This window comes from Malaclemys terrapin, chromosome 4 (genome assembly GCF_027887155.1).
Source record: "Malaclemys terrapin pileata isolate rMalTer1 chromosome 4, rMalTer1.hap1, whole genome shotgun sequence".
In the NCBI taxonomy this organism is placed as follows: Eukaryota; Metazoa; Chordata; order Testudines; family Emydidae; genus Malaclemys; species Malaclemys terrapin.
The window spans coordinates 119,727,990-119,754,143 of record NC_071508.1 but is presented as its reverse complement, the minus strand read 5'-3'; the positions used below and the strand labels follow the sequence as shown (position 1 = coordinate 119,754,143).

The following is a 26,154-nucleotide window of genomic DNA, read 5'->3' as shown; positions in this document are numbered from 1 at the left end:
CCGTCCCAAAGCTAATACGGCGCCTGCACTCGCTCTACCGCACTCCCAACATAGCGTCGCAGCGCCATTTTCCTGCCCATACACAACATGGCAGCCACTAGCTTCAGCTCACGTTATCACGTGACCTCCGGCCTCCCTCCCCTTTGGGAAGATGGGGGCGGTTCGCCGAGAGGTCTAGCCCCTGTCAGGTGACCGCCGGCTGGCGTGGTCATATGACAATGGCTGGCAGATGGTTGTAGCAGAGTTGCTGTAGGAACGGGCTGGCTGCTATGGACGCTGCTGGAGGGAGGCGCGTACGGCGCCCGGGCCCCCCTCGCCGAGCTGGTGCTCCCTGCGGGCGAGTTCTGCTGTGGGGCTGGGCCCTGCTGGGCTGCGCCTGGTGCCGTCGTCCCCCGGGGGCTGCTGCCGCCGGCTACGCGCTGGACGATTCGGGCGGGCTGGGCAGTGAGTTCGACGGCATCGGGGCCGTGAGCGGCGGAGGGGTGAGTGGGGATGGGCAGGGAATGAGGGGGTGAGGTGTGGGGCAGGGGTGGATAGAGAGGGAATAGGGGTGAATGGAGGGCTGGAGGGGCAAGAGGGATGGGGAATTATTGGGTATGGGGACCGAGGTGGGTGTGAGGGCGGGAGGGAACGAGCGAACGAACGGGGGCTGGAGAGAGATCAAACCCTTAGGCAAATTCTGGGTGGTCACCCACTCATTGTGCTTCCGTGCGGGGTGAAGAGAACTGCCCCGAGGTGACAGTCTCTTGTGCTGTCTGTGCATGAGGCCTGCCCCTCGGATTTGTAATGCAGAGTGAAGGGTTTCATCTAAGGAAAACAAGAAAAATAATAGTGTAGTGAAATTCAGAAGAATGAGCATGTGTCCATGTGTGATGGTGCATTGAGGGGAATGGGGTGGGCATATTGTTGCCAGTCAAATTTAGGTGCTAAAAGCATGGCACCAAGTTAGTGTTGGAGGGAGATGAGAGGTTCCCTAAATGTGAGTAGCAGGTCCTAGCTCAGAGTAGCATTTGAGGTTGAGGAACGGTGTGGGAGAGCGCTTCTTGTTCTCCTTTTCCCTCTTGCAAAAAAGATGTGGGATGTGTGTGAGTTGTGGTCTATTTCCAGTTAGGATGATAGGAGATTCTAAAGGACAAATGAATCTTTGGTGTAACTCCATTGAAATCTTGGGATTAATTTTATTCTTGACCTACATTTTAAAGAGTTCTCTTTATTGTTTTTAAAATATTTAAACCACCAAATGGCCAGTAATTTTCCAGGGACTTCTTCCAGTCCAATGATAAGTGTCACAAGCTCCATTCAAGCTTTACTGTGATAGGTAATTAGCACCTCTCTGGAGTTAGCTTGGCCATGTAGTCTGACTTGGGTTTAGGAGGAAGAAAAGCAGGGAAAACTTTTAGAGGAAAGAAAACCACATTAAGAGGAAATAGGTTTTTGCTTGGGAAAATGTTCCTGTCTTCTCATGCCCATGCTGGATCCCATTCTTTCCTCCCACTCCCCAATATATACTTCACAACACCATAGTGCTGCTGCAGAAAGCTGGACAATAGTCATTTGTTAATGTTTTTCTACTATAAGACAGTAAATTTTGTGTCTTAAAGGCGTGTTGAGTTTTTGTGGTATCTGGCTGGCTAAGTTCCTGCTGACATGATTCCTTAGTTCTTGGTGGGATTTGACTGTGCTGTTAGTTATATTAGGTTGCCTAGAGCCTTAGATAGGAGGCTCTTTATATTATTTTATTTGGATTTAAAATAGTAAAGTAACTCTAAATATGCTCTTTTCCCTTTGTTCTTTTTCAGGCTACCTCTCGACTTCTGGTGAATTACCCAGAGCCTTATCGCTCTCAGATCTTAGATTATCTGTTTATGGTAATAGTTCTATATCAGTAGGACAAATATCTCCAACCTCCTGTAGAGTTTTAATGTGTATTCTTATTTTTAATGGCAGTTCTCTAAAATGCATCCGATACTAGTTAAAAAGTATAAAACCCCCTTATTTTCTGAAGTATTAGAGGGAGTGCTTAAATAAAATCATGCTGTTAATAATTATAATGATACTTAGGGCCAGATTTGTAAAGGTTCTTAAATACCTAGATGCTTTTGAAAATCCTACTAGGCACCTAAATACCTCTAAAAATCTGGCCTGTAAGCATTATACAAAGATTAATTAATACTAATTTATTAATTGACCTATAACTGTGATTGCAAACAATATTTTGTTGTCTTTTAGCTGGTAAGTAGGGCTTCTGATGTTTGGTTTTTAATTGATAAACACTGACAAAACATTCCCGATATAGAAATATGAAATAGGTGTTTATCCAATAAACTCCAGAAATGGTTATTTGCCTCTAAGCACTTGTCTACATAGAGAAATAATGCAGACTGTGGGCCTGTGATTTCTAAAGCATGCTAATGTGCTGCATGTTAATTGGTACATGTAGAATTTGCTGGTGTGCACTAAAGACTTCCTATTTAACTTTACCATAGTGCGGTCTGAAATAGTCCTATGTGAAAGTGCACTAGGGAACAGTACAAAAAATTACTCAGTACAGTATATACAAAGAGAGAGCCCTAACTATCCTCACCCCCCGGCCCCCTGGATTTTTGGACATCTATGTAGACTGCAAAAAATGCTAAAAGTAACCATCCCCCCAAAATAAAATTAATAAACCCCAATAAACTTACTGATGATTGATCTAGGAAATCTGTATTCTAATTCTGGCTCTGTCATTGACTGACGTGATTTAACTTTGGGTAAGTCACTTAGGTCCTGATCCTGCAAACACATACGTATGTGCCTGTTTCTTTGCACGTAAATAGTCTTGTTGACTGCAAAAGAACTACTTGTGTGTAAAGTTAAGCATGTTCATTAGTGTTTGCAGGATTAGGTCTTAACCTCAATGAGACCAACTGTCTCTATATGTAAAACAGTAAATTCTGGCCCAATTCTGCAGCTTGGTTTGCAATGCTGTCTAAATACAAGATATTATGGTTAAGGCTAAGATTTTTGTCATGGTTATTTTTTAGTAAAAGTCACGGACCTGTCATAGGCAATAAACAAAAATTCACAGAAGCCGTGACCTATCTGTGACTTTTGCTGCTGCAGCTCCATTTTTTCCACCACCAGCGTGATGGCTGGGAGCTGTGGGGTTCCCACTCCACCCATGGTGGCTGAGAGCTGCAGGGTGACCATATTTCCAAAAGAGACAGTGCGACACCCCAGCTGCTTGCCTGAGGCATCCCCCTTGTCCCCGTGTCTCTCTTTTCTTCCCCCCCCCGCCCCCTCCCCCGTGAGGCTGTTGCCCATTACTGGAACCCCAAGGAGGGCCTCCTCAGGAGTTTGTCACCTGTGGCTAGAACTTTGCAGGCGGCCTCTTGTTGCTGATGTTGCCTGTGGCTGGAACCCTGCCAGGGCCCCACTGGCTGTCAGCTCCAGACTCCTGCAGACCCTGGGGCTGAAGCTGAGAATGTCAAGGAGGTCTCAGGACCTTCATGACCTAAATGTAGCCTTAATTATGGTTACGAATACAGTAACTTGAAGGTATGTCCTGTTTGTGTGGTGATAACTTTTCTGGGACCTAAATTTTGAGGCTGAACAATCAACTCTTACCACTCCAAGGTGTGGTAGCTGCCAAGAGTAAACACCCTTGTTAAGTTAAGGGGAAACAACTAATTATACAGAAATGACTAAACAATTTGAGGATACTTCCTCTTTGATTAGCCTAGATTATGGTTATTACCTTCTTCTTGTTTCTGTTGGGAGTTTATTTAATTTTGGAAATAGCGATTACTGAGATTCCCTCTTATTGCTATTCTGAAATAGCTAATGATTAAATATTTTGGGATATTGGGCTAGAACTGGAAGGTTGGTTTTTTTTCTAGTTTAAAGGTGGATAAAGTGAAGGATTGAGGTGGTCATAATTATTGTGGGTAGTAAATCCTGAAGGCAATATTGAATCAGAGTGCAAAAGTATGTATACTTCATGACTTCTGAAAATTACTGTATATTTTAGTTGGCAATTGCAGAGTATCCTTGCTCTCTAGCTTGTTAAGATTGTTCCATTTCAATACAATTAATATCCTAAGGTTTGCCTAGGATGCAAATTTAATTAGTTATGGTTCTGAATTCTTTAGATAATCCAGTAAAACACTTTTATACCAGTAAAGCTGTCCATTTAGAGGTCTGTACCACTTAACTATATCTGCACTGATCTAGTTACAGCAGTACCAAAACTGTACAGACAGGCCCTAAGTGCCAGGTAGGAGTAGTAGTTGCGCAATAATAACTTGTGCTGTGCCTTGAGAGGGCAATATGCCACTTTCAAATAGCTGTTCCCTTGGCTTCAGCCCTGTAGAGCATAGTTTCTGTGTTAGAGAGAGAAGTAGCTATGGAGGTTTTTGATGGGGAGTGGGGAAGAGACGTGATGTAGCTGCCTTTGCCTTCTGTCTACTCAGTCATCTGGAAAATGGTCTTTTTTGCCTTTTTTACACTGAATTTGGGAATGCAGCATATGACCTCTTGTATGTAGAAATTACTTTACCTACTACAGAAATTAATCAGTTATGGTTCTGAATTGTTGAGATAAATGAATATAAGCACCTTTATACCAGTAAAACTGTCCATTTAGAAGGCTGTACCACTTTAACTATATCAGTGTCTAAACAGGGGTCTCAAACACGCGGGCCGCATGCAGAGTTATTTCCTGTGGCCCACCATAGCTCCCCGGAAAAGGTGTCAGTGATGTGGCCTGCGGGCCAATGTACTAGTCCTCATGTGGCCTTCGTGGTAATTTGAGTTTGAGATCCCCAGTCTAAACTGATATAATTACATCAGTACCAACCCTCAAACTTGCAAACCTTTTTAGTTTTTTGAAGGAACATGGTCATTTTGAAATCTAGGCAACTTAAAATAGTATTGTACTACATCAGCCTCTGGACTGCCATACGCATTTTTTGGCTTTACCTTGACATCTTCCTATTTTGTTAACTTTGCTGTGCTAAAGATCCCAAACAGGGAAACATACTAATAACTACAAGAGAGACCGTGAAACCGACTGGAAACCAAGTACTCTCAATTGCACAAAATAAATAAACTAGTAAAAGAAGTATAGCTTTTCCTTCTAATCTTTCACTTGCATTAATCGTAGGTGATTGTAATAATAATGGGTAAAATATTCAGATAGAAATGTGACGAAGTTGATGGTGATGCACTTTTTAGTTGGACATTGTTCTGCTTATAGTGGGAATCTATATTCATTGATATTTTTTTCTCCTTTTTTAAAGCCAAATTTTGGTGCCTCTTTGCATATTCTGAAAGTAGAGATTGGTGGTGATGGACAGTCAACAGGTATGAATTCTTGGGGGGCTGGGCTTACTGTTTTTATGCAGATCATTCTTCACTTCAAATGGTGTGGCAATGCAATAGATGAAATACTACCAGTTTAGTGATAAACATTGTGATTTATTTCACCTCATTTGAAATAGCAAGACTCTACATGATACACTTGGGACTGCACTACCATGTCTAAAAATGTTTGCTGCTAGCAGGTTTCTAGTACCATTTCTTGAATTAGTGTGGGGAGGGTCTTTTTTTACAAAAGAACTGTGGTACAGACTGTTACTTAGTATGGGTATGTCTATACTACCCACCAGATCTGCGGGCAGCGATTGATCCAGCGGGGGTCGATTTATCACATCTAGTTTAGATGCGATAAATTGACTCTCGAGTGCTCTCCCGTCGACTCCTGTACTCCACCGCCATGAGAGGCGCAGGCAGAGTTGACGGGAGCAGCAGCAGTCGACTCACCGCAGTGAAGACACCGTGGGGAGTAGGTCTAAGTATATCAACTTCAGCTACGTTATTCATGTAGCTGAAGTTGCATAGCTTAGATCGATTTCCCTCCCTCTAGTGTAGACCAGGGCTATGGTGTATTCTAGAACAAAATAATATCTGCTCCCAATGGACAGGGAGATCATGCTAGTGAGATGTATTGTAGGGTTCCAGCCATAATATTGAATAGCTTTAGTGTTTCTCAGGTGTCAGCTCCGCTGTGTGAACTAGATATAAACCTTACTTAGAACAAGATAGTTCTTTGTTCTGCTTCCTTATTTGGAAGTCACACTTGCCTAAGAAAATCAGTTTCTGTGACATAAAGATGAGTGGTGTGTTAATTGGGTTTGATTGATATGAGTATTGTCTGTCTTAATGCTCCATTTTCATACTTTTTGACAGCTCTGGCGAGGTGTGTAAGTGCGACTATTACTGACTAGATTCTGGGCATTAAACGTTAATACTCTGGTACCTACAGTCCTGGATGTCTAAAAGTCCACTTTTTTGACAGGAATTAATTGATGTTCAACAGAGATTGTCAGTCAGTATGTTGCTGGCAGAAAAAGTGGACTCATGCGTGTCCACAGAGAGAGAGATCTATCTATCTATCTCTTCTTGAAAATACTGTACTAACATTATTTAGTCCTGGTAAGTAGTGTCTTGGTTTTCAGATGAGGAAACTGAGGTACAGAGATGAAGGGACTTGCCCTTGGCCTTGGTCTGTGACAGAGCCAGGACTGGAACTCAAGAGTTCTTGGTTCACAGTCCTGTATGTGCTTGCATACTCAGTCTATGTCTAACACACACATCACTGTAGTTTCTGGCCATTCTCTAAAAAATGAGATTTGCTATTATCCCTCTAATGGGGAGAACTATCCTCCCCTATTACTGCCACAATTTTAAAGTGTTCAAATCCTAATGGTTTGCCGATTATCTGACTTGCATTGTTCAGTGATGGTCAGTGTGTAACTGCACAAAACTTGAGTTTATCTTTTGCTAAAACAATTGAATAATATATGGTGAATCCCAGAACTTCTTCCAGCAGTAGAGAAACCCCTCAGTAATACTAGTCCAAATCTTATATGAAAGGGAAACTTTTCATTATTATGATATAGTGTAGTTTTAACTGAACTCTTGGTTTCATAACAAGTTTCCTCCCCATGTGTTTCTCTTGCCCCCAAGAAGTAAACATGCAGTAATCTGTGCCACGCTGCCTGTTGTTTCTCAGCTCAGAGTCCTTCCATGATGGTGAAAATATTTTTTTGTTCTCCTCCTGATACTATTGTGATAATGTTCATGCTGTGATTCCTTGGCCCAAAATAATATTGAAGATAGACTTAGCATCACAGTAATTGGGGATATAAAAAATCAACTAGATCATCAATCAATCCTTCTGCAAGGATAGGGCATAGTCCCTTTGACAGAAAACATAATCATGTTAAACTGATACTGTACTTGATCATGGTCAACAGACATAGGCTATGTCTACACTTATGCGGCATGTAGAATACAGACACTGCACGTCACTAGCAGTGTGGATAATGAACTGCGGCTTTGTAGAGTGTTGCATTACACAATTGAACCCCCAGGGTATATAGTCTACACAGTCAGCTCTGCTTCCCTTATCAACAGTACTATTTTCAGCAGTTTAGTGTCTTGCTGCCTCCCTGCTACCTGAGTCTTTCCCTGTCACAGTTAGTCTCCAGCAAGGGAAAATTGTGGGGAAAGGATAATGGCAGCTCCCCCCCCCCCCCCCCTCCCCACTGGAGCATTTCCTCACTGCAGTGAAAGGTTCTGGCAGCGGTTAGCCAGAGTCTTTTCCTGCTGCTGGAGTCTTTTGCCATGTATAGCTACACGCCGCAGTGACAAGTGTGAATGCAGCCTGCCTTTCAGTGCGGTGTGTAGCTACGTGTGTAGTGCCTATACTCTACATCAGTGGTTCTCAAACTAGGGCCGCCGCTTGTTCAGGGAAAGCCCCTCGTGGGCCGGGCCGGTTTGTTTACCTGCCGCATCGCGGCCAATGGGGACTGCAGGAAGCGGCGCGGGCCGAGAGAGTTTGAGAACCACTGCTCTACATGCCACTGTACGTATAGCCACAGCCTAACATCTGCACTGCAATCAAAGGTGTAATTGCAACATGTGCAGACGTACTTGACTAGCTTTAATTTAGCTAGCATAAGTACCAACAGCAGTGCAGCTGCTGCAGCGTGGGCTGTAGAAGCCCACCCAGGACTCTGGGTACTTACTTAGGCAGCTAGCCCATGGTGCCTGTGGCTTCACTGCTATCGGTACACGCACTAAATAGATTAAAGCTAGCTGGGGTATGTCTACATGTGCTGCATGTCTACATGTGCTCCGCTTGCAGAGGTGATGTACTCTAAGAGGGAGGGATGGCTAGTCATTCATGTTGGCTTCCATTGTTCACTTTGCTTTCAAATTTACTTCAAAGAATGCATGAACTGTGCTTGCGGTAATTGCCTAGATATTCTGGTGATGAGCAATATTAAAAAACCCCCTAAGATACATAGGAATTTGTCATGACACAGAAAACAATTTAGTGAAATATCTTTGTTGTTTCCTCTGTAGATGGTACTGAACCCTCCCACATGCACTATGAAAACGATGAGAATTATTTCCGGGGCTATGAGTGGTGGCTAATGAAAGAAGCTAAAAAGAGGAACCCCAACATTAAATTGATTGGTAAGGGCTTGGGTTTTCTCAATGTTCTGTCTTCCGGTTTTCAAACACGATTTCATACCTGGCTCATTCTTATTTGGCTCCTTAGCGTTAATGAAACAAAGTATTCTTTGTCACATTAGCCAGTGTACAGTCAGAGTTCCTCCAATTTGTCTTACCTCTCCTTTTAAAGAATATTATTGTGTGAATTTTGTAAGGTTTTATTGTGACAATGCCTTGTGTTTGGTGTGTGTGTGGTGTTTTTTTTTTTTTTTTTTTTTCTTCCCTCTTCTCCCCAGTGCTGGGTGATATTTGTTTGGCCTAAATCACTAAACTAAAACAGTCAGTATGAGAGTGTCACACTGTGAGATCCAAAGGCTAGAGACAATACATTCAAGACTAAGAATCCCCCACATTATGCGTGCTCATTCTTCCTTTTTCCCAGATACCCTTTTTAGGAGGAATCTTTTCTAATCCTACACACAATAAACTAACTTTTCATATCTTCGAGGACTCTATTTATTTCCTTCAGACTTCTATCAAATGCTTTCAAAAACTAACTCAAACAAATGTGCTTTGACTTCTGATTTTTCACCTCAAATGGGTAGACAAGTTCTGTGAGGCCTTTACTGTTCTGTTCGATTCAAGTCAGAGCCCTGTGTCTCCAGCTGTGGAATCTATCTGTTGCCACTGAAATGTGTTCCAAACTAGAAGTTGTCATTTAAACTAAAAAATGGTTTCTATTCTTTTATGGCTGCAGAGAAAATGTTCCAAACCTGAACTGAATGTGAACCAATGCAGTGATTTGGAGTGGGTGTCTGAGTTACCAAGCTCATGTGTAATTCCATAATTCCAAACCCACCTCCCATGTTCCAAATGACCCTAGAATTCCTTACCCCGTTGCCAAAACCTCCGGCTTCCCCTCTGACACATCTTTAATCCAGTTATAAGATGTTAATTCTTAATCAGTCTATGGCAATTTGAAAATGAGAGACTTAGAGGCAGAGTAAATTAAATTGAATTTAATATCAAAATAATGAAAAACCCTATATTTGTATATGAAAATGAATAATATAATTCAGTAAAAAGCTTCATTGACAAATTTATTGCAGGTTGCTGTGGACTTTCTAATCTACTTAATCAAAGCGCCTTAACTACAGAATCTTCCTGGAGAACTGATAGGTCCACCTTGCCACTGTGCCACTATTATGCTCACACCAAAGTTGCCCCTAAAAAGTACAGGAGCAGCTGGAGGAGGAGCTCTCTTTCTCCTCACCAAGGTCCTGTGGCCTCAGGGTCGGCTGAGCTGTCCCCCATCACTCGTTGTGGCAGAGCTGTCCCCCTCCCTCGTTGTAACGAATCCCTAGCTATACCAAACAAATGGCTTGGATCCCCTGGGGTTCGTTATAGCCAGGGTGTACTGTAATTTATGTCTCCACTATTTATTCAGTTTATACAGTTTGCCTGTTTGATAAACTCAGTATGAACATTTGTATTGCAATATAAGTGTTGCCGAAATAAGATTGCATACACATACACATAGGAGAATCTGTCCAAGCACAGTTTTACAGCAAGTCTATTGTCTTTAAGTGTTAACATGTTTGCTATTTTAATCTTCTTAATGACTGAAATCATTTTGAGTTCTTGGAAACCAATCTCTATGCTGTCTTCCTCCTATTTGATCACTGGTTTACTGTCACACCTGTTCTGATACCTTGCTCTCGTGCATTTCTTCACCTGCGTAATGACCACACTGCCTACTCTGCCCCCTGAACCATTTGCACTGTCTCAGAGTTCTAACTGGAAAAGTTGCCTACGTCATGAATTATGCTGTTTTGTAGTTTAGTGTTGCTTAATGGTTTATAGTCAGGAATATTTGGCGAGAACCATCTTTATATATAAAGAATGAGTGAAGGATGGCGCTCTTCCTCCCATAGGGAAATTTAACGGTGCATCACTGCAAGGGGCATGAACTAGATTACTGTGGGAGTACCTAGAGTCTACAGACGAGGATCAGAAATCCGTTGTGTTGTATAAACATAGAATAAAAGACAGTCCGTGTCCTGAAAAGCCCACAGAAACTTTGGAAGCAGAATTTAATTTGTTTTTTATATAATCATTAAAAAGAAAACAGACCAGTTATGGTACAAGAATTAAAATAGGACCAAATCCTTGCCTTACTTGAGAGATTAGTCCCATTCACTGCAGTGGACTAAGAGCCTATGGTGAGCAGGATCAGACTCTTGTGTTGAGATACAACAGAATGTATTGCTTGATCCTGCAGTTCAAGAATAGTGGGTTTAATTATTATTATTTTTATTTTACTAGATGTAACTCATCATTTGAGCCAGTCAAGCACGATATGTTGGGTAGATGATTGTCATTGCCTAAAGATAGATTCTTAGGTGGAAAGATTTCACTAAGGATGTACAGTTTGTGCTAGATTCTCAGCTAGTGTAAATGAAGCATAATTTCATTGAAGTCAATGGAACTACACTGATTTGCAATGAGGATCTTTCCTTGCATCTTTCAGTTAATATAGGCGGTGGCTTGCTCTTGTTTCTTACTGATGTATGCTGTGCGCCTAATTAACTATCCTTCTCTTTTGATTTTTCTCTTTGTAGGGTTACCTTGGGCATTTCCTGGATGGATAGGGAGGGGTCAGAACTGGCCCTATAATCATCCGGATGTCACTGTTTACTATATTGTTTCCTGGATTCTAGGTGCCAAGCAGTATCACAATTTGGACATTGATTATATTGGGGTCAGTAAAGTACACATCTCAAATTTCTGTTTGTTTGTCTGTTTCATAATTGTTCTTTGTTAGTCCCTGATTTTGATTCTCCACTCCCATCTCCCAATCACTCTGTGGGAGCCAGTTAACAAATCATTCCATATCCAGAGCCTTATGTTTGCCTCTGGTTTCTGGTGGAGCAGGCAGAAGTCACATGGGCTGGCTTTGTTTTGCTATTCTTAGGCCGTGGCAGCGCTGTGAAGCGTGAGTGTAGTCGTGCCGCCAGTGCTGCAAGAGAGCTCTTGCAGCGCTGTATGTACCCCACCTCTCCGAGGGGAATAGCTTGCAGCACCGTGAGCAAGCGTGCAGCGCTGCAGGCTCTGATTACACTGGCACTTTATAGCGCTGTACTCGCTGCGCTCGGGGGGGTGTTTTTTCACACCCCTGAGCGCAGCAAGTTGCAGCGCTGTACAGCGCCAGTGTAGCCAAGGCCTTAGTGGATGCAATGCTGATTTTCAGTATTTGAGGGTTCTGTACTCTAAACTGTATAAAATGAATGGCTGACTTTGTCTTGTGCGGTTTGAAGTTCATAGATAGTAACTCAAAATGTATTAAGTGAAGTTTGAGAACTTTCCAAACCTAGGTTATATGACCTATGTCAGGGACCGGCAACCTTTAGCATGCAGCTTACCCTGGGGAGCCCTGTGCCAAAGGTTGCCGATCCCTGACCTATATAATGCAGTAAAAAGCAACAGAGGGTCCTGTGGCACCTTTAAGACTAACAGAAGTACTGCATCTGAAGAAGTGAGGTTCTTACCCACGAAAGCTTATGCTCCCAATACTTCTGTTAGTCTTAAAGGTGCCACAGGACCCTCTGTTGCTTTTTACAGATTCAGACTAACACGGCTACCCCTCTGATACTATGTAATGCAGTGATATGCTGACAATATTTTGCAAAGGAGCAACAACATACAAGTTCCCCCTTAGTGGTAAACTACGTGATCCTGAGGTGCATGTGTTTGTAAGCGAGTAGAGGGACTGTGCTGTTTATTTTCTTATTTAAACAGATTGTTTCTTATAGCTAGAATGAAAGAAAGTGGCAGATCACCTGAGATCTGGGGACTTTGCATCTGATTTCAGTGGAATTTCACCCACATGTTACAGGACTGAACTTGGTCCACTGACTATTTTGAAGCTGTAGCAGTGTGCTCAACTTGTTAAATATGAAGGGGTGGAAACCTAGTTTGGAATTCTGAAACTGCAGTCCATGGACCCCAGAGTTCACACACACCTTTCAGCAGCACAGAGAATGTGTTATCTGATTTGTTTGCCTCAGCTGGAGGCTATTTCCACCCCTGGATATTGTTAAGTCCTTTCTGCCTGGGTAGATTTTTATATCCCCATGGTCAGTGAATGAGGACGATATTTCTGAAGGGCAGTTTTATTTCTGTTTTGCCTTTGGAATATTCACTTCCCTGCGAATAGCATGGAGCTCTTGGTGTCTAAATTTCTCATAATTATTTGAGTTATGCTGTGTTTGGCTTCAGCATTATATTATACAGTAAACAATGTTTGGCCTTTATAAAGTTGATGGAAATATTTCTAAGTGGAAGCTTCATTTCTGTAGACTATATGCTCTTGGTGATATTTTGTTTGGTAGAACCCTTTGGTTATGGTGTCTTAAAAATGGGGAAATAGCGAAGACTGTATTGAGCAAGAGAAACTCATTGCCAGTTAGCTGTTTTAACGGTTTCATAGCCACCTCTTCTTGCAGCAGATGTGGTACAGATTAGATACCATCAATTGTTTTCTTAATATATGAGGAACTTCAGAAGCCTTTTCAATGCATGTGTTTTGATGGGACTTCTGAAATCAGTCCAGTAACGTTAGAATGTGCAAGTTCAAATCTGCAGTCTTTGGCTTGTGTAAATGTAGAAATCTGCTAATAGGCAAGTTATTCCTTTTCAGAAGGAAGATAGGTAGTTATGTCTAGGGGCCTTTGAACTTTATTTAAAGCTGCCACCTTTAGAACCAATAACAAAAGCAAGTGGAGTTGCTCTCTCCTTACACAAGAATCTGAAGCCACAGAATTCAGTTACAATAGTGGCTGTATAATTTTACAGATTAAAACTTCCCTTTTTTGTATTGATGTGATTAATTTTACTCTTCAGACTAATACGTTTATTTTTGAAATTGCTTTTTATGTTCTGTTCTATAGATATGGAATGAAAGGTCATTTAACCGCAAATATATCAAGGTATGTAATGATTTTATCTCTTTCCCATATTAATTGTATGTACAGTGCTACTATATTTTATCTGTATGTGTAAATGACTTTTTAAACTTAGAAATAAAGTGTTTTGGCAGTTGTATGTAGGTTGATCAGCTCTTCTGAATTTGACTGAGTTAGGGTTCAATGCTGCAAGTAGAGCCCTGCGCGGGACTATTTTTTAATCCCACTCCTGTCCCGCCCTGCAATACCCACTCCCACCTGCTCCTGCATTGTTTCTTGTTTATCCTGTTCCCATTTGCAAAAACCTTATATCCCACAAATCCTGCAAAAGACAGATTTCCCCATGTTACACTAAAAAATCCCCCCAAAACTCCACAGTTGGTTTTATATATAAATGGAATTTGGACACAATTTTCACCACTAAAAGAATAAAACAAATCTTGCTTAAACCATGTAAAAAATACTTACTTTTCTGTTAGAAAGAGAGTTGATGTTTATTATATCTCTCACTTACATTTAAGCATTAAAACCTTTATTTAAAAAATATGGCTTTACATTGCTGAAATTCTATTTATGACAAACTGACAAGAGATTTAGTGTGTTTTCTGAAAATTACTGCAGTCTGTTTCCCCTCACCCCCCCAATCCCACCTGCAACAAAGTACATTTTTTCTGCTCCCACTATTATGGCAGTGGGTCCTGCGGGATCCCAGTCCTGCTGCAGGGCTCTGCCTGCAAATACACTGCCCACTGAACTCCCATTGTTGCCCATAGTGGTTCCAGGCGTGAAGTGCCTTCAGGGTCAGATCTCTCTCTTCAAATTTAAGTGGCTGAAATAAAATTGCTTTGAAGTCAGGATAGTATCACCTTAAATTGTGGATGGTAATGCTCTCATGTGAGGAAGGTACATATGGAACTCTCATCCCTAATGGAAACTCCAGTAGACACCATTAGGATCCTTCAGGGTGGTCACTTTTGATTTCTACTGGCTGCTACTGAAGGGCCTGTAGCCCAGTAGACATGTTGCATTGTTCCAAAACCTAGTTGCCAACTGGAACCAGTTGAAAATCTACAGAAATTCCACTGGGAATGATAACATCATCCTTTATCTTATCACCACAGAACTCGTATAAGGTTTTCATTATGGTACCAATTATAAGTTCTTAATGAAATGCAGAGTATATGTTTAATTCTATTTGTCATGGTTGAACTGGAAGTTTTCTCACAAATACCCATCGTACCTTATCAGGGGAACTACACACCACTTCCAAAGCTAAATTTTGCAAGAGGCCAAACTTCTTCAACACCCATTTAAAATAAAGGGAAGTTAAAGTAGCTCAGCCCTTCACATGACAAGGCCCTGATGGTGACTCAAAACCAAAAATACTTACCGTTGACAGAAGATGTGTAGTAGGACATGTAACATTAAAGTGAAATTTTATTAAGGCAGGTAAACGGTTTCTACCTTAAATTCAATTCTCTTTTGTTGCATTTTAATCTTTAGGAAATAAAATTTATTTTTCTCTTAAATTTAATACTGGATTGTATTATCTATGGACTGACATTGAATTTTCCATAGAAGTGAACAAGGATTGGATCCCAGACTAGATTACTCTATTAATTATAGAACTGCTATAGAACTTTGTTTGCCATAGAGTTTATAGTTTTTTCTACACATGATTATATTAGAACTGAGTCAAGCCAATAGTTCTAATGTAATTATTGGTAAATCTTAATATTGTTGGGTTTCATTCACTATATTGGGCCTGAACAATTGGATAGATAATTTATTATAGAAACTGTGGGGGATTTTTTAATGTTATTTTTTGACTTCCATATGTCTTAAGAAATTTGCCTGTGTTCATAAAGTTAACACTTATTTCTGTGTTCTTCATGTTCACTTTCTTCTGTTATACAGAAAACATTCCCTTTTTCCCATTCAACCTTTGCTTGCCATACAATTTTAAATCCAAGCAAAGCTAACTTGGCACTTAAGCAATAAATGCCTCTATACAGCAGTACAGACTTGCAGTCATTGAGGCAGTTTTCTGAGAAAAGCTTTGTGGCCGATTGAATTGTTTGATTTTTAACTTGGCCCAACTACATGTGAGTTCTTCTGAAACTAGATTTTGTTTATCCCATACACCTATTATTAGAAAAATGCTGTTGGTTTACTCTGAAACCACAGAGTATTTAGGCTCCACTAATAGGATAGGTCACTTTAGTCAACATCTCTCTCCTTAAGAAGGAAACGATCTGCTCTTTGCTCAGGAGCTGGGGTTGGCTTAAATAGAGCACTGCTCACTTGAAAACAAAGGGCACGATCCTGCAAAGTGATGAGTGCCATCCACTGCCATTTAATTTAATAGGGGTTGAGGATACTGAACACCTGTTGGGATTAAGTCTTTCGGAACAGTGTCATCCATTGAGGAGGAAGAGGATTTTTTACTGTACCATATACTAGCCTTACGTTTGCAGCTCCTTATTGGTTAGTGGATAGGTTCTGGTTGGGTAAAGCTTTCCTTAGACAAATGTATCTTGTCCCTATATGCTGGATTTTGCCTGATCTGCCGGGAGAGGAGAGGATTTTGTTTCTACTTCCAAGTGGGTATTTAACTCTTATGAAGAGGACATAATCCTACCATGTGCCAGAATAAACTAATACAGCTGCAGTTTAGTTCTGTCACTGTTTTAGTAGGTTGGCTTCCTAGACCCTCCAAGTTTTGGACAAGATTCTGCCAGTCTTGCTCACCTTGAATTGTACCTGACTCAAAATAGTCCTATTAAAGTCCTAAAAGTAAATAAGCTTGGCAGAATCTGTCCCCATGATATGCAGTTGGTATTATCCTTTAAACCAGTGGTCCTCAACCTGTTTATCATTGTGGGCTGCCGGTTGAGAACCATGGCATCCCCCACCCTGAAACTGCCCACAGTCCCCTATGCCCAGCGCCCCTGTCCAGAGCAGGGCCAGGAGTGGAGCCCTGAGCGTGGACCGAACAGCCGGACCCCACTGCCACAATGTGGGGTCGGGACCCACGGCCAGCCAGCAGCCGGGACCCCCAGCAGCTGGGCAAGGAGCGGAGCGCCCAGGGGGCCAGCAGCCAAGACCCGAGAAGGGGGCCCAGGAAAGGAACCTCACCTAAAACCTCGGGCAAATCCCTAGTTCCCAGAGCGCCCCCAACCTATCCACGGACCCACTCTCCTGCCCTCTGCCCCACTGCGGCACTCACTAGCCTCCTGCTGGCAGGAGTGCTGGTGCAGGCTGCAAGACCCTGTCTCCCCTTTAGCAAGACCAGCCAGACCAGAGCAGAAAATTTAGAATTTTTTTTTAGCGCACAGCTGGGCTGCAGCTGTGGGCTAATTGGGCTGCATGCAGCCCGTGGGTGGTGCGTTGAGAACCACTGCCTTAAACCATAAGTCTTCTTAGGGACCACCTCTATAGTAGGTGGGATTAGCCTGGGACAGTGTTTCCCAAACTTGGGATGCCGCTTGTGTAGGGAAAGCCCCTGGCAGGCCGGGCCGGTTTGTTTACCTGCCGCGTCCACAGGTCTGGCCGATCGCGGCTCCCACGATTCGCTGCTCCAGGCCAATGGGAGCTGCTGGAAGCGGCGTGGGCCGAGGGACTGTAACTCGTATATTAAAAAAAAAAAAAAAAAAATTTAGAGGTTTAACAACCTCTGGGATAAGTAGTTACAAAAAACAGGATTATTGACATATTTTCTGTAAGGAATATATGATATTCACACTTGATGATATCATGTGATACATTATATTTACTATGCTACTTGTTTTGCCCACCATTCTGTGTACCTGATACTTATTCTGATGTTTCAAATCAGCATCTTTGACCTTTAAATTCACACCCGCAGCATCTACATGGGGAAGTTACAGCACAGGTTGGTGTGCACTTCTATTCACATCCCCCTGGGGCTGAACTTCCGGGCATTGTAGACATGTCCTTAAATCAGCTATCATATTTAAAAGTCCAGTTGTCACAGAAATAGTGTTCTTCTGGCTTCACTCCCCTCCTCCTGCTGAAAATAATTACACTACTGAATTGGTAATATTCCATCCTTGCTGAGTTAAGAGGTTTGTGATCTGGTATCTTACAACAACACTTCAGGCCTAGAAATGGAAGTGCTGTATCAATTATTAGAGAAGATTCCTAGTGCTTATGCTAGCCCATGAAAGACCTGACATCTGACTTTTAAATATGCAATGTTATATGTAGTCATTTTCTGTTTCAACTGTGCAGAACTCAGAAGGAATGCAGTTACTAATGGAGTCTGGATTTACATTTGGAGGGATTAAAAACATCGCAATTTTCAAAACACTTTTTTTCTATAACGTGTAGCACATTCAGGATAGGTGACTGTGTGATATGCTGTTAAAGATTTTTATCGATGTGAACTTGGAATGACCTCCCCTATGGCTTTTGCTCTTGTGAGTAATGCAGCCTCACCTGATTCATGCAGATAAAACCTCTGTATCACACTATACTCCATGTACTCCACACATTGTATTAGCCAGGAAAAACTACTATTCTTTTCTTATCTAAAACTGAGTACACCTTATCAACAACTTCTGTAAGCTGAGGAATGAATAATTTTAACTAGGAGTGTAAACTTTAGAATCAGGTTTCTGGCATGAAAACTCCTGATTACAAGTTCAAAATATGCTTTTGGGAAATGTTTTCTACCCTTGAGGAGAAGTCCTATTTTCCATTAAATTCTGTAACTTTTTTTTTTTAACCATCTCAGACAATGTTATAAAACTTGTATCCCTGCTATAGAACTATATAGTATGGTTCAAACAACCTAGAAAAAGGAATTTATTATTTTGTTAAATTCTAGAAGTTACTCTAAAAACCTATGTAAAACCCTGTTGGCTTCACCCCTATTAAATTGCATAGGACTTTTCCATAGGGGTAATATTCATTGAAAACTCATTCAAGGCCTGATCCTGCACCCTTTAAAGTCAATGGGAGTTTTGACATTGACTTCAATGAATGCAGAATTGAGACCATAGTGAGTACGACAGCAATGTTCAAGAATGATTGACTGGCAGGTTTGAGAATGGTCTTTGGTTTGTCACTTTAGAAATGCCAAACAGACACTGATAGACAGAGATGCTGGAACTAGGGATGTGGAGGTTGCTGCTGCACCCACTGGCTTCAAGTGGTTTCCATTATACACAGCAGGATATACGCTTTGGCGCACGGCCTGTCAGGGAAATCTACTGGTGGGCCAGCATGGTTTGTTTACCTGCAGCGTCTGCGGGTTCGGCCGATCGCAGATCCCACTGGCCGCGGTTCGCTGTTCCAGGCCAATGGGAGCTGCAGGAAGCGGTGTGGGCCGAGCAATGTGCTGGCCACCGCTTCCCGTAGTCCCCATTGGCCTGGAATGGCAGACCATGCCCAGTGGGAGCTGTGATGGGCTGAACCTGCAGACGCTGCAGGTAAACAAACCGTCCAGGCCTGCCAGTGGATTTCCCTGATGGGCCGCGTGCCAAAGGTTGCTTTCCCTGATATACAGGGTTCAGAGTTTGGTTCAATGGCTCTTGGCACCCCAATATAAAAATTGTTTTGGCACCCCTGCTGTTAGAAGTTCTTTGGCATCTGGCAGAGCACCCACCTTGAATTCCTGATCACATGGAAAATACATGACTTGTATGAACTCACAGTTGTGCTCTTGCCTGTTGAAACACTTACTGGATACATATAATTGTTTTTGGTCTAATATCCTGTGTGTTTGAAACCTTGGTTAGATACAGTGGAGATCAGTTTGATTAGAATTGCTTAATGTTTCATTATGCTCAGTTTTTAGCATGTGAAGTTAGATTAGTTAATTTAACTGAATTACTTCCCTATGTTTAGAAAATGAGACAGACCCAGAATTTTAGGAAGATTTACTTTGGAATCACTGGCAGAAAGTTATTCTACAGTTGTGTGAATCTGTTTTAGTGAAGGTCACCTGTTCAGTAAACACTGGTCATCCATAATACTGTCATGATCTTTCTCACTGATGGACTAGTTACTGATAGTTTTTATATTTTAGGGCTAGTTGCTTATCAGCTATTTGTATTTCTAGGCTTGGATTTCTGTTGCTGTGTTTTGCTGTGTAATCCCAGGAATACTGCAGCTTCTTCTGGGGAGAAAGAAGAAATATTCCCACATACTATTGTCTTACTCCAGTTACTCTCCACTTTACCTGTCCATAAGATTTTTCAAGATATTTTTTAAAGAGCTTATATAAACTAATCTTCAAGTGAGCGAAAGGAGTCTCCCTTGAACCGGTATATGTACTCTTTCTATAGTGCACCTCCATGCCACCTGAGAATGAGGGCACATCTCAGTCCTAAACCTTGTGTTACTAGGCTACTGGGTCAGATCCATAGCTTCTCTAAACCAAAGAAAATAAGTTGTGCAGTTTCTGGCTGAATTGGTAGAACCAAAAGGGAGGATAATTCCACTGTACGATCTTGGTTTAACTGCCACTGGAATATTGTTTGTGGCATGTTCTGGGCATCTCGTTACCAGAAAGCTAGTGACAAACTGAAGAGGGTTTGGAGATGAGCATCAAAAAGTATTAAGATACTGGAGGGATGTTATTTCTATAATATTATTTCTGCTAGCAACTGCAGATAAATGATTGGCAAAGAATCCTGCCCAGAGTACTTTATAGTCTAGCTGAAGGCTTGAGGAGAAGTGAAAAAAGACTAAGCTACTGCAAAGTATCCAAATCCTTAAAATATTGGTAGATGTTAGCATGTTTAAACACTGAGGAGAGAATGGGAGATTACTTAAGTAGGTAACAGAGGATATAAATCACTGGGAATAATGGACTAAAATCCGAGAGAATGTAGGCTAAATATTGGGGGAAAAACTAATTGATATGTCATTTATTCTGTAGAATAATTTCTTAAAGTGGTAGAAGTACCAACTTTTGAAACACAGTGTATTAGAAAGTTTTCTGTAGGTAGTAATCCTACACTTGTAGGAATACACAGTACAAATCTTTTCCATTTCTAAATTTCAGATTCTGTTTTCTTTATCCAGACCCCAGAATAAGGGCATGAACAGCTTTCATGTCCACATTTATTATGGTGTTTCCAGCTCTAAACTTTATTGTATGATTAACTTACTGCCATCACTGACTCTCTTTAGATAAATTCAAATATCCATGGCAATTAGTATACTGACTCAATACAATCAAGGATCATTGGGCATAGCATACATATTCAGGTGCGTGTGTGTGTGTGTGTGTGTGTGTGTGTGTGTCAAGAAATAGTACAAGGCATTGAGGAGACTTTACTACTGGAGAAACATCCATTTGGAGTAATGGTTGTCTGAACTTTGAAGTTAACGATTGTGTTATTGTTCACATGTAATTTCCCCTTTTATATGAGAGCCCCTATTGTTGATGTATTTTACTTGGAAAGCAATATTCCCAATATTTTATACTACAGTGTATATAATTACGGTAATCTTTCAGATTTATATTGTCATGATAGCTGGTTGATGAAAGCTATGCTTCAAGTGTATTATCTCTTAATAAGATACTTTGCCATACTTTGGACAGAGTGGGTTTAAAGAACCTTGGTATCATCGCTGCAGATGGAGATTGGGACATTTCAAGTGACATGATAGGTGATCCCTATCTTGATGATGCTGTTCAGATAGTAGGGTAAGTCTGGGAGCAAAAGGGAATTTTAGAGAATGTTGGGGGCCAGCTAACAATTTCCTGCACCTCCTAAAAAGTCAAACTTTTTTAAAAAAAGTCTAAATTTGGAGTTTGGGATCCATTCAGATTAAGTTGAATTTGTACTCTTACTTTGTGCTTTGCTAGCTTTACAGCATTCCTTCGATTATCTTCTCACAAGAGGCTGAGCCTTACTTATTTCATCCCATGCTTTGACACTTTGCTCAAATCCCTCCTTAAGTGTGGATAAAAATCAGTGATTTAAAAAAAAAATCAGATTTTTTAAAAATTTTAATTGGGCATTTTTGCTTTTGTTTAAGTTATTTTTTCTTTTAAAAATAAACCGGTTTAAAATTAAATCTGAATTTAATACAAAATATGTTAAGACCTAAACCAGTGGTTCTCAACCTAATTGTGGGCTGCATCTAATACTAGCTATATGGCCCTGAGGAGGTCATGGGCTGCGGCTCTGTGCCGATCGGGCCGCAAGCAGCCCACAGTTTGAGAACCACTGGCTTAAACTTTATTATAATTTAATTGTAAATGTGAAACATTTTTTGATGAGAGAAGTTTTATGTACCCAAAACATTTAAGATTGTTTTGATTAATAAAAATAATGTATGTGCTACTTTGTGTGTTTAATTAAATTCCAGGTACCATCCTAATGCAGCTTGACACAAATCATGAGTAAAAAGTTAATTATCCAGTAAATAACAATATATCATTCACCATTTTCTAATCTAATAAATATATACAATTAATAAAGAATATGAAAATATTAAACTACATATTTGCTTAAATAAATATACATAGTTATAGTGTACTTTCTTAGGTAGCAAAAAGATGTGCCAAATCTAGTGTAAATGCTGTATTTACTTGTAAACCAACATATTTTAATGGTTATATTAACCAATGAGTGCACCTTTTTAAAGAAAATAACTGAAGTATGAATGAAAGTTGATTAAAATGGATGATTTAAACCGAGGCTTTCCAGTTGGTGATTTAAATTGCTGATTTAAATTGTCTTGATTTAAATCAATCCACCCTGCTCCTTACTTGCTGCTTGCTTCTGTCAGCTAGCTTGACACCATTCCACTGTTCTTGTTTTCTTGCTGATCTTTGCTTCCTCAACTACTAAATTTTATTAATGCATTTGAAAGGTCTACAATATGTGCACAATGCAAATAAACTTTATCAAGACTTGTTTGCATCTAATACATTCTCCTGACCTTCTACTGTTGTCACTCTTGTCGTTCCCACACCCCTTTTTGTTTCTCATCCCTTGCTGATCTGTGTCTAGGTAAGCTTATCACGACAGGACTGTGTTTCTGTTTTTTCGTGTGCTATGCACATTCTTTAGGATTTAGGGATAACTCTGTTCTTAATTCTTATGACATACATGTACAGCACAGGAGTTACAATTTATAATGCACCATTATAAGAAGAGATCCTGGTAATCAAAACTGAGATATTGGCACTGTTGGGAAGAAAAGCTTTGTTTTTAGACATGTGCTAGATAGGGACACAGTTGGCGGTATAGATGTGAATGCTATTTCTGGAACACTTAGCTTGTCGAAGGAAAATGAGAGAACCTCAGTGCTATAGTTGTGGGTGAGCATTCTTTAAAACAGGATTTTATAAAGAAAGTAACGTTCCGACATGTTGAGCTTCTGAATGTTAACTATCTGGGAGATGGTGCTTTAAAAATGTAATCTGAGAATATTCAACATAATATTAACATGGAGTTAGTTGTTGCATAGGAAACTTTTGTCCTTATAACTTGTATAGTGTAGGTAAAACTTCTAAATCTAAGCACTGTGACTTGCAAATTATGATATTTTTTTACTTTTAGATGTGACTTTGTTTATGAAACTTTCTGGATTAACACATTTGGAAACTGAAGTCCTCTGTATATCCACAAGATAAGCAGAGACAATACAAGTTTTAGACTATGACCCACCAATAGGCCTAACTCCTGATTGAGGATATATGGAGGGTAGTTCAGTCTTAAGTTTATTAAATCTTTGGCCTCTGTTTGACACTGTCAACAAGAGTGCCAGTAGCGGTGGGTTTTTATGTCCTACAGTCTTCTCAGTGTCTTGTCTTTCAGCTAATCTCTACATCTCTCCCCATGTCCAGTCTCTCTAGCCAAATCTGCTTCATTCTCTGCATTTCTATATTCTTGTTCTTTCCTCTTCTGTCCCCTAAAATCCTTATTATTCCTTAGACATCTTTCACCTTCTGTAATCTCCTCCTCTGACCACCCCTGTTACACAGCCACCTTTCCGTGCTGAAATGGAATAATGGGATCAAATCTATATCCTGTCTTATGTAGGAGGACAGACTAGATGCTTAGAAAGATCACTTCTGGCCTTAAACTCTATGAAATAATTGACCTTTCCAATGCTATGTTGTTTGCTCTGTGAGTTATTTCACTGCCTTCGCTCACCCTTGAATCAAGCATCTTGTTCTTTCCTTCAGGATCCTGTATGAGTCCGTTCTGCCTACACCTCTCGTGTCTCATTCTCAGACCCACTCCCTCTTTTTCTGCTAAGTTTCCCCCCTCCCCTCCACCAGTGCAAGAAGCTGAAGTATATTAGTGTTATGTTATGTGATGAGGGTCTCACTGTCTTTCTCTGCTCTTGTTGAATGCTAGTGTGGGGATTGAAGTTTAGGACTTTATAGTTGCCATTTAGGTCCCAATGTTAATGAGCTGCTGCCACTCCGTAAATACCAACTTTATCCTTTGGTTGGAGTGGTTTTCTTGATGCACGTAAGTGCAGAATGATGTGACCTATGGTTTTGTCTCCACTTCATACCTTAGATATTCTGCAGAGCTATCCATCTCTAACAGCACATTAAGTCTTTTCTCTTTGGAAAACTTTTATTGTTGAGATGCTTAGTTTTTCATTCAAATTTATAATCCCCCCAAAAATGAAAGGTACTTACTATTTTTTCAGCTATCTCCTACAAAATGTCTCATGTTTCAGGCTCAAATTTTTTGCCATACTTTCGAAAGGGCAAACTCACTCAACAGGACGCCCCTGCTTCATATGCTAATAACACAAATATAAAACGTTGAGGGCATTATAGGATGTCTCATCTGATCCTTATTCTATCAGTAGATACAGTGAGAATAAGAAATGTAGATAAACTTAATTATGTATTTCTGTAACTAAGAGTTAATTTTAAATGTTGCCCATTGGCCAGTGTGAATATGTATGAGGAAATGAAAACTTTTTCAATGACAAGTAATAGCTCTCTTGTCTCCAATCTGATTTTTAAAAAGTGTTGGCTCAAATTATGGTCTGTGATGATCATGGTCTTTAGAAATCCATGCACAATTAAGCCTGCCTCTTAGAAGTCAATGGCAACACCCCATGGCCCTTGGTGTTCTGTAGGGTAGATAACGATGCTTCAGTTTCTATTCTTCTCTCAGAGGACACAAGTCACCCAATAATCATGGTATGATCTGTCATCAGTGAGAAAAAAGTTGCTGTTGAGGAGAGATTTTAGCTATGATCATAGTAGCGTGGTTTGTTAATGATTGCAATTTAGTGGAAACCAAATGTCTTTGACTCATAATTGAATGGCCCTCCAGGAAACAAGGGAAGCTCTGACTTTTGCTTGTATGAGGTGATGATATGTCCAAGATAGTAGCTTCTTAATAATGATCTCAAAGGCCATGTCTAGTCTGAAGATGTCTAGCTAATTGCCGCCTTGCTTCCTGTGAGGTAGGCAGCTATTACTATCCTGCTACAGTAGGAGAAACTCAGAAGTGAAGTGACTTGCCCAAGATCACGTGCTGAATCATTGGCAGAGCTGGGATAGAACAATGAATTCTTGTTTTCTTTTCTGCCATGCAGCCTTTCCTGTAAATCAGAATTTTCGTGTTTGCATAGCTCAAAGAGAACAGAGGCTAGACAGTTCCATCTGGGTTTATTTATATTTTATGCTGAGACATAAAATAATCCAAGTTTGAAGGAAGCCAATTCAGGAGATTGTAGTGTTCAACATTCTACTTTGCTAGTTTTGTGATGTGGATGAGAAGCAATGATATCACATTATGAGAAAATAAGACCTGAACAGTCAGGAAATCTCAAACTGATATTCTCTGCTGTTAGCTCTGTCCTGTGGTATGCTGGTTCAGATTCTGATCTTTACAAAGAAGTAACTGAACTGTCTTTGGCCCTCTGCATGTAGCATTTTCTATTCCTGTTTTTCTTCTCAAACTTCAGTCCTGTCATGATGATTAATATGTACCACAAAATAGATGCTATGCAAAGTGGGTGAACTAATGTTGCAGGAGAAACCTCTGCTTTTAGATTTTCCTTATTTGGCGTTTTTGTTTTCTTGACTCTAATATGATGTTAATGGTATTTTGAAGGCAGCAAACTTTACGTGTGTATCATGTAAACAATAGAATGTTCTGGAAAGTGATTTCTCCTTAGACATCTAAATATGATTTTAACAAATACAGTATTGTCTGAGAGCAGCTTGCTTTGTTTCTGAAACAAAAACTTCCATAAGAGTAATTCCTCACATATCCCCAATGTGGACTGTAAACCTTATCTATGTTCCGTAGCTTCAGTTTTAAACTGAAACAGTCAGCTGGAGATGCAGTTGTTCTTCATTGTGTTTTTATTATGAAATATTTGCTTTAATTTCAGAAATGTTGTATACCTTTTGGATCAGACTTGTCCATGCTTTTCTGTATGTATTCCTTGTAACTTCACACCCAGACTATCGAACTGGTGACGTTTTGTAAGTCACTGATCTGCAAATAGACTATATCTCATGAAATGTAGTTGGCTTTTCCTTGTTTAACTTTTTCTTTCATACATGCGGAGTGTAGATAATGAGAATCAAATGTTTTTCATTTTCCCAACCTCCCTTATGTACTGTGCAATCTGGGACTAACTGAACTTTAGGGCTTGACAGAAAGTGTTAAAAGAACATTTTGTCCATTTTGATTACCAGCTT

General features: G+C 40.5%; 1 protein-coding gene across 3 annotated transcripts in view; it reads left to right on the top strand.

Annotated features, from left to right (window-relative positions):
* The first annotated feature begins 247 nt into the window (after nt 1–247).
* GALC (galactosylceramidase) overlaps nt 248–26,154 on the top strand; it is a 59,189-nt gene continuing 33,282 nt past the window's right edge. For all 3 annotated transcript variants that reach the window (XM_054028156.1, XM_054028157.1, XM_054028155.1), the window contains exons 1-6: nt 248–482; nt 1,800–1,868; nt 5,283–5,346; nt 8,416–8,529; nt 11,130–11,269; nt 13,458–13,496. In XM_054028156.1, coding sequence (XP_053884131.1) covers nt 270–482; nt 1,800–1,868; nt 5,283–5,346; nt 8,416–8,529; nt 11,130–11,269; nt 13,458–13,496 — 639 coding nt within the window. In that variant the 5' untranslated portion in view covers nt 248–269. The remainder of the gene's footprint in view (nt 483–1,799; nt 1,869–5,282; nt 5,347–8,415; nt 8,530–11,129; nt 11,270–13,457; nt 13,497–26,154) is intronic.